This window comes from Actinia tenebrosa, unplaced genomic scaffold (genome assembly GCF_029948245.1).
Source record: "Actinia tenebrosa isolate PJP-AT-01 unplaced genomic scaffold, QUT_ActTen_1.0 PGA_scaffold2__45_contigs__length_23673736, whole genome shotgun sequence".
NCBI lineage: Eukaryota > Metazoa > Cnidaria > Anthozoa > Actiniaria > Actiniidae > Actinia > Actinia tenebrosa.
The window spans coordinates 3,935,867-3,945,129 of record NW_028292579.1 but is presented as its reverse complement, the minus strand read 5'-3'; the positions used below and the strand labels follow the sequence as shown (position 1 = coordinate 3,945,129).

Here is a 9,263-nt window from a genome sequence, read left to right as displayed (position 1 = left end):
TGAACGCGCGCGCGAATGAAATATTCCGACAATGGCATCACAAGGGACCCCTTCCTTGACCCATTGATTGCCCTTATAAGTGTTATCTTTAGAACAGCTAACTGCCTTGACACGTTTGTCTAAGAGTGAAAAGGTCTAACAATAAGTAAATTGGTTTGAAAGACCTCCAGTGCGTGATTTTTATCCGTAAGTGTTCACGAGCGTTCACAAGAGAACCATTGTCGCCATGTTGATGGCATTAGCGAGCAAAGCATTTGAAAACCCCATTTTCATGTACCTCGAAGATGGCCGCGGTGAAGAAACTCATACAAGCGAGATTTCTTGTACGCATTCTTTCTTTTTGCTCGGTACTTTTAAGAGAAAGTTTATCAATCATTTGAGATCGAACATCTGAAACGTGTGCGGCGCGATCCTCAGTAGTTGACATTGATAAGACTTCCGTGCAAAGAGGCGTGCATTAGATACCAGCAATACTGTTGTTGTAAAGAACAGAACACGCATTATACGGATAAAGGTGGGCCCCGTCATTGATTGGTAGAACTATATCAAGTTAAGTAATGCAGGATTGGAGGAGTGGACAGAATTGCCATTTCATGCTGGGTCAAGCAGTGCTTGACAAGGTGCACAGGCGTGCATCAAACAAGAGCAATGCCTCTCTGTCATTCTGTGTGATTGGTACTTGATATTGATAAAACGTTTCGTGCAACAAGGCGTGTTTTAAACACCAATGATACTAATAGTTTTGGGCGGAACCTTAGATAATTGAGGGGGAGGTTGCACGAATTTATGTTGCACGAGTCTTTCATCTTTACTGAGTCATCTCTTTTGAACAACACCGATCTGTGTACGACCGCAGTACTGTGATAAAGTGTTGAAATTATGCGAGGAAAACCCAAAGGGGTCGAGAACTGGCAAATTGTCAAACTTAGTTTGCTATCGTATGCGTGCTCTCTGGCTTTTCCTGATAGATCATGCCCTAGATAACCTCTTGACTACGCCATAATCCAATTCTCAATCAAGGTCTAAAAATGTAGTCTTTTATCTTTATGAGTGACTTTTTTTTTTTTTTTTTTTTTTTTTTTTGCATCTGTCGGTTTACGATCGCAGTCTTTGAAAAACTATTGATATTATGCGAGAACATCTAAAAACTCGAAAAAACTGATTTATATCCCAAACTATGGGCCGGAGTAAACGAAGTTGGATTCAGTGCTGGTGATGAAATGCAAGCTTTTAATTTAAGTGTAGTACTTTAAATGATGGCACGGCGGCAGAACTTCAAAAAGGCGGATCCAGCCTCACCTCTGGTAGATTGATATTTTAGCATGCACGGCGTCGGATGATTTACGATCAAAAACTTGCATATGATGTGAATAGAGAAATTATGGGAAATAGCGCGTGGCTTGGAATGGGATAACAAAACCTTCTTGTATTTCGTTTTATCCCGTGCATAAGAAATACAGCTAAGCAGAAAAGACGTATATTCGCCCCCCTATTCCACTCTTTCTTCCCGTCACGCGCAAGAGAGCTAGTGCGGGGCACGGCCGGAGCTCTGATACGCTGTGGAAAACCATCATGGCCTCAACGCTTCCGTTATCATTAGAGATAAGCCCTATTTTTAATATTTCCTCATTATCTGAAAAACAACGAGCGTGGAGTATAAAATTTGAAATAGGAGGAAAATCATCCTTTTATCAGCTAATATTAACCTGGCAATTTCTAAAGGGCCGCTCTGTATCATTACAAAGTTCATACTGATGCGGGCGTTCCTATTAAATTTTAAAGAAAGGGGTGTGTTCATCTTGGCTAATGAACACATCAAATGGATTAAAAGCTACAATAGATATCTTACAAACTGCGCGTTGTACACTGAACTTGTTTTATTTTATCCGAGTGACTCGAAAGTTCTTAACTACTTCAACAACCACAAACACATTATTCTTCATTATTACGTTTTTCCCTTGTCAAATAAATTTTCTAAACTAGTAATGTAAACAAAAAATTTTAAATATTGTGTGTGAATGAAAATCGATTATTGATTGATTGAATGCTTTGCGTGACAAAACTAGATAAAGGCGTTCAAAGATCTCGTGACGTCTCGTTTTAAAGGTATCAAAGATTACTTTTGGGATCCGTGCGAGAGGTTCACTATAGTGTTACGCCAAAGTTAGTGGCACGTCTTGTGGTTAAAGGAGGATTGTGGAAAAAAAGCTGAAAAGACAGTAAGAGTGTTTGTGACGTCGTAAGTAATAAAGGCATAATCTGTCTTCAAAATTTCATCTACTTGAAACTTGTCTAGACTATAATGGTTTAATCCGAGGGGCTGCCATGTGTGAGGGCGCGTCCAGTCCGGCAATGGTTAGCAATCACGCAGGCTAGGGCGGATCGGATAGAGCGTTTATAAATAATTCGCCAAACCGTTGAACCAAACCAACATTGTATTACTGAATAGATAACCCTTACACTGCTAGCGTTTCTTGTCTGAGTCTCCTCTTAGACAAATTGGTAACACTTACAACCCAACGGCTTATTGAAATTTTTGAGCTTGCCGTTGATAGCTGATAATCAATGAGTAGACATTTACCATCATCCCCAAGAAAGCTATCATCAGCAAAGTATCGCTAGTCGAAACGTTTGCCCATGTTGATGCCATTTAACAAAAGATTTCGGCACCACATTGACCGCCATGCTTTTGTCTTTTAACTCTCTTGGCAATGAATGCTTGCAACCCATCAATACCAACTGCTTGACAACATTACCAAATACTGTACGTAAACTACGTGGCTGCAACAATAACACAAAATGGATGGGAGGTCGATATGCCTAGAGGCATAAAAAATTAAGGAGTCCAAAAGTTGTATTTGTATAACATATAGCATTTGTATTGAACGTCTGTACTCTCTAATAAACATTTTCGTACAAAAGAAGCAATCATCAAATAAAAATTTCAACATTTCCCTTACAATGTTTAACCAATTCTGGAATTCTTTACGCATGAAAGACTAACAGAAAAAGATAGAATCAGTTAGACTAACAGATTATTTTACAATTTCCAACATACTAGTGTACAACCACACAAAAATTTTATTTATCAATAAGTTTCATAAGTGTAACAAAAATCAAAGGATGAAGCAGGAACTACGATAATACCGCGTATGACTATTTCAATAAACGGTTGGCTCATCTGAAATCTGAGGGCAAAGTAACACGCTCTGAAACATAAATATACGGATTATCGAACAACGTAGTTTCTTTGTATTAGAACATAAAGCAAGGCCTTTGCGTTTTTGATAACATAACATAAAAGTACGAATATCAGTCTCAGTTTTCATCTTAGATCTCAGACCGACAACGTTTTTTGAAATAGTTGTGTATGGAAGACAAATGACATTAATGTTTTCACTGCTCCGCAACCTTGTCGAGTACTGAGGTTTATTCAAAACTTTGCATCTATATATTTGATTGACTAGTTGGATTTAACTAAAACGATTCAGTAGTCCTGGAGTCCGAATGGCTTATGAGTCAACCCGGTCGGCCTTCGGTCTTATGGGCTATTGACTCATACCCATTTGGCTAGATGACTAATATTGCTAAACAGTACTTACTATTAAGTTAAGCTAGTAAGTGTCCATAATTAAGATATGCGCACTGACACACGTTTCGCCAGTTAAAGAGCTGAAGCTACATGAATAGAAAGATGTTGACATCGGTTCATGCAGCTAGTCTTGCCAAGAAAGGCAAAGTAACCAAGCAAGCCACATTTTGTTAAAGGCGTAAAGGTATGATATACAATTAGCTTTGGCTGTTGTATCAAAGCGTGGGACAATCATAACAGAGCCCTTAATCTAGGGGGCTGCGTAAATCCTGAATTGCGTAAGCCTCTCCATTAGTAAAGAAATATCGAGCAAATGCAACAAAAATTGCATGCACTGAAGAGGTTGTTACAACAACAAAAATTTCGCGCAACATAGCTTCCTACACACCCCATTTCCCCAATTATCTAATTGTCCATTCCTTATAGCAGAGCTATCATCACACCTTAAGCAACAAACCTAGCATGTTTAAACTCTCTCTTTTCCCTCCACACTCAGTCGAGTTGGGATTCTTACTATTAGACAGCTCTCAATCTAACTTTCCTCGTGTCCATAGCCAAGGTGGCAAAGTGTTTCCCGCGTTTGAGTGCCACTCAACACACGGGAGCATCATTTCTTTTTCCCTTGGAAAAGTTCCTAAAGAAATATCAGTATGGATGCAACTCAACAAAGAATCTTATTCTCAAAAGAATAACACGTGGTTTGAAATGTGAAACGATTACGCCCAGAGTAAATACGAAAGGAGCCCTTTGTTCTAAGATGCCCTCTACAAAAATAGTTTACAGTATTCAGTTTGTGGGTTTTGGGGATTGGCAGCAAGCATAATTATCTGAGAAGAAAAATAGAGCTATTTCTAAGGTAAGCGCTGGCGAGTTCCCAAAACTGTTCACTTGAATTTGACCTGTACGAACCACAGAGCATCTTTTCCCCATGTTATCTGTGCGGGAAGTAGGATCTCAAATGTGTGTTCTAAGATAAATCTATGATGAATATCGATAATATATGTGGCTATGAATGCTTGATAAAGCTTCAAATCTTATCGATACCCTGGAACAACCTCTGGGTTGATCAAAGTCAGGCCACCGCTAATTCACAGACCGAATTGGAAAATTTAGAGAGATAGGTTTTGCGGGCGGAGAAAAATCGGAAAACTTTGACAAATACCCTGGAATTTAGGGAGCGACACAACAAACTCTAGCCACATGTAAAGCCAGGTATGGAAATCAAACCCGAGACCCCAGATGAGAGACGAGAGTACTACTGCTGCGCAAACCTTGATACCTCTTGGTACCCACTTGGGACATAAGAATAAAGCGAATGTAAGCTAGAGACGTGATGGGGTGTTTTTTTCATGATGTTATTGTTGGACCTGAGGACATGTTATCGTGTGTGATAATGATAGTTATGGCTAATGGTTGCCAAGCCTAGAGGGCCATTCAGATCTATGAAAGCTAAAATGACGTCTACATTAGCTTGACTTCAGTAATACACAACTTTTTCTGTTCAAATTTCGCTTCAAGGACAATAATGTAAACAACAATTTAAAAAAATCGTATTTTGAAGATTTCTTCATAAAATATGCTTACTCAGCTCTCAGAAAATGTATACTTTGTTTGTGTTATACAATAAAGCCAGCGCGTTATTTAAGTTTGCGCGCATAGTGGTCCTAATACCTTAATAAACCGCAATTTATTAGAAGTCACAACATGAAAGCTAAGCAAGTCTCAATTTTTGTTTTTTACTTCAGTCTTTTTAAATTAGGTTTGTTATTCTGTATTTAGTGAAATTGCGTCAAAATTTCAATCCATCTACTTGATCGCTGATTACTTTTCACAACCGCCATGTTGATTCCACCCATGAAAGGATTGGATTCATTGGTAGTACCAATCAACATGACGGCAATTGGGATTGACTGCAAACTCCTTTTAAGAAAAAGAATAATGATTTGTTAAAGGCCAGGCATACAATGCGACGCTGCCAACTTGTTTCGCCACCCTACGTTACGTGCGTGGGACGTCGCAAAAGTAGAACACTTCACAGGGTTGTACACACCGTGCCATCTTGCACTTTGCTTGCGCGCAAATTCCTGTTCACATCGTTAGGATTGATGCGCACAGTGTTGCCGTGCCGTGATAATAACCATACCGCGTTTGCACATCCATATACAAAAAAACGTTTCTAATGATTGCTTCTAATTGTTGATCCTTTGCGCAATTCCGCAATTCAAACGTTATGACATCACAAAGGAAAATTAACATTCATTAATCCAGATTCGAAGAACGTTCCATTTCACATAAGAACGAAAAATCATTCATAAGCTAGATTCCAGAATCTAAACTTTTATAGGCATTTCAAATGTTTTCTCTCGGAGGCAATTGGTTGGAAACAGATTCTGCTGAAGACGAGCAAGATTTGGGAAGGTACGATGGGGACAGGAATGAAAATGACGAAAGGCATGGAGTAGGGAGAGCAATTTTGCCTGGAGGAGACGTCTATGAAGGAGAGTACGAGGATGGAAAAAGACACGGAAAGGGAAAATATAAATTTATTAATGGTGCAAGGTGGGTGATGTTTAATTTTTCTTGAGACTCTTTTTATTTGGCGCATCTTGTATTTTGTTTTTTTTGTTAAATTTCTTCAATAGATTTAATATTGTTTTTGGTGCGCGCGCGAGTAAACTAACATTAGGCGCGCGCAAGAATGGTTACTTGTAATTAATTAGTTTGCATTTTTCAACGCATTTCGTGAAAGCAAAATGTGATTTTATAGAAGGGAACTCCTGGTAAAGCAAATTGACTTGTTCAAAAATAGAATGTTCTTAAAAGGAAACAAATAAAAAACCATTGTTGAATGTTTAGGTAACAATGTGCTTATGACATCACATTTGTCGTCACAAGTTTCTATGACGTCACTAGAATAAACAGTTGACTGTCAGTGATTTGGACTCTATATGATCAGAAAGTTAATGTTTTTTTAATTGCCTCCACTGAACGCTGAAAGCATATACGTCGCACGTTGGAGTGCTATACTATTGTCGCTGCCGTAGGTCCAGCCAACATGACTGCCGCGTGGTAAAGGATTATTAATTTTTGAAGAAATAAAAAACGCAGGCGCTTGCTGTTTGCAGTCATAAAGTACGCTGCTTGTATGGCTGAACATAAGAGAAGTGTTAGGAGAAGTAAGACGCATAGCTGCTGATTATAAGTGCACACTTCACACGAAGCGCGCGAGTTTTAAATAGAAAACGAGTGCCCCCTTGCTGTGTGCAGGTATTTTATAATTCTTTATGAGTTAGAATATCTGTTATTATTTGGATATATAAATGACAAAAATAGAAAGTGCGCGTGCGTCATGTTGTCTCGCAACGCGCTCCCTCGCAAGAAAAAAAAAAGCGCGCGAGATTTTAAAAAGTTATATTACTTTTTACTTAGAGCACCCCCCCCCCCCCCCATTCGATTGGCATCTACATCCTTTCACATCTGACTTTCAATCGATTCAAGTCTACTAACGTTGGTATTTTTTTCAATAGTTATATTGGCGATTATTTCGAAGGCAAGAGGCAAGGAAATGGCACCTTCCTTTACCCTGATGGATCTGTTTACCAAGGTGAATGGAAAGATGGAGCTCGATCAGGGAAAGGACGGTATGTCTATCCAAATGGTGATGTCTACCATGGCATGTGGAAAGACGACAAGAGAAACGGGAAAGGAGAGTATATTTACAAAGGAAAACAAATCAAGTACAATGGTGAGTAGGAAATCAGTCATGATATAAGCCCTTGGGAATCAAGGGTGGAGAAGCGTGTTCTCGCCTCCCACCCCTGGGTTCTCAGATTGGATACCTTGGCTCGACACCTTTCGTTAGTAGAGTTATCTAGATCTCGTTTTCAATCCAGAAATCTTTTCCTTCGCTGGTTCTCCAGTTTTCCTTTCTCCTCAAACCTTAACAAGCTAAATTCCGATGCGACCTGTGAGTTATCCACGAATTGACTTAGATCAGCTGCCCATGGGCTGTTTCAGGGTATCGAAAAGACTAAAATATTTGACACAAACTTACCACAAGTTTACCATTTTCCGAGCTAATTTCTCATGGTTGTGATCTAGGCACACGGTGGATCGGACGTGCCGTGACCACGACTCGCCGTGACCACCATGTCATGTAGTGACCGTGTCGTGACCTTGTGCGCTCTGATTGGCTGGAGAATTTCAGTCAGGTGACCTTGTGCGCTCTGATTGGCTGGAGAATTTCAGTCAGCGACATGTGTGCCGTCCACCTGCCATTCAGAAATCTACCTTTTTTCGTGCAAAGAGTCAATGCTTACTTTTGCGCGTGACGGAGACTCGAGTGATCAACATCAGCGTTTTACTTGCAGAAATTTTATTTTGCTAGAGCTCCCGATAATTCTATGTAATTGGCCGGTTATTATACTCCATAAATATCGATAAGAATTATTTTAATCAAGTAAAATAATGAAGTCGAAACTTTTCGTAGGTAACTGGGTGAATGGCGGTTTTGGTGGCAAAGGCAAGATTACAACAACTCAATATGAATTTGAAGGAAATTATGAAGATCAGGAGCCAATTGGAGTGGGTCGTTATGATTTTAACGTGGGATGTACACAGGTACGCAGCTGAAAATATCTTCCTCATGAGGCAGCCATGTTTTAACCTTTGTTATTTAACCGAATTTTTACTCTTAGTTTTTTTTTCCGCCTAAAAATGGTTTACAACTGAGCATTATACACAGTGCAATTCGTCCCATAACAACTTTCACGCCAACCTGTTGCACCAAATTTTGAGCTCAATGCGTCACGTACCATGACATAGAAGCGCAACCTATTTAAAATTGGCAAAAATTGGCGTTGGAGACTAAAATACGAGGGGAAAAAAACACATTTCTTTAAACTCATAGCTCATGCTTTTTATTCTAATCTAAAATGTTTATAAACATTTAAAAAAAAAAAAAAGAATGGAACTAGGTTGTTCGGCATTTAAAATATTATGATTTTAAGCGCGTACCTCGGTCTCAGAATTTAGATTTTTAGATATCCAACTACAGTAACAACGTTTTTTGGTGTATGCATATACTATTCCTACTGTTTCTCATCCAACAGATTGGTGAGTACTCTTTCAAGAGAATCGTTGTGAAGAAGAACGACACGCGTGAAGTGTATCATATACCCAAGTGGAGGTGTTGCCGTTTATGCTACGCAGAAAAGAAAGATGAGCCCAACAACACTGATGAATCTCCTGATGTTGATTGATTGACTTATTTTGTCGTATATATTTTTGTAGTTCAAATTAAAACGCTTATCAAGTAAATAATTTTGGGTATTATGTATTATCTCATATCTTGTATTGCAACTTATTTGTAGTAACCTAAGGTGGTATCACTGCGTCTATAGGGTGAGATACCTTTGGGGTCTCTGGTACGATTCCTGGACGTAAATAGAGTTTTTACGCTACCTCCTTAACTGTCCTCTTTGAGAAAAAAAAATTCAAACACAATGTCGACGCAAAACCCATATGATGTTAAGCGCGCGCTGCAGATTTAAAGCCAAAAGACTTTGGAGCGCAAAAACACATTGGAAAGGTAATTCCTAGCTTTGCCATTATTGCTCCTGCATTGCTGTTCTCATATATCATTCATAACAATATACTGAGGCTCCAAGTG

At 39.1% G+C, this 9,263-nt stretch overlaps 1 protein-coding gene across 1 annotated transcript; it reads left to right on the top strand.

Annotated features, from left to right (window-relative positions):
- Positions 1-3,654: 3,654 nt before the first annotated feature.
- LOC116302130 (radial spoke head 1 homolog) lies at positions 3,655-8,853 on the top strand. Its single transcript, XM_089033997.1, has 5 exons — positions 3,655-3,776; positions 5,937-6,151; positions 7,120-7,337; positions 8,082-8,212; positions 8,704-8,853. Exons 2-5 carry the CDS (start codon positions 5,946-5,948, stop codon positions 8,851-8,853), a joined length of 705 nt encoding a protein of 234 aa, XP_088890123.1. The 5' UTR covers positions 3,655-3,776; positions 5,937-5,945.
- The last annotated feature ends 410 nt before the right edge of the window (positions 8,854-9,263 follow it).

Excerpts from the sequence above, each read along its gene's own strand:
- LOC116302130 (XM_089033997.1), top strand. The coding sequence starts at position 5,946 with ATGTTTTCTCTCGGAGGCAATTGGTTGGAAACAGATTCTGCTGAAGAC. Across the intron at positions 6,152-7,119 it reads AAATTTATTAATGGTGCAAG|TTATATTGGCGATTATTTCG; the intron begins GTGGGTGATGTT and ends TTTTTTCAATAG. Across the intron at positions 8,213-8,703 it reads TTAACGTGGGATGTACACAG|ATTGGTGAGTACTCTTTCAA; the intron begins GTACGCAGCTGA and ends CTCATCCAACAG.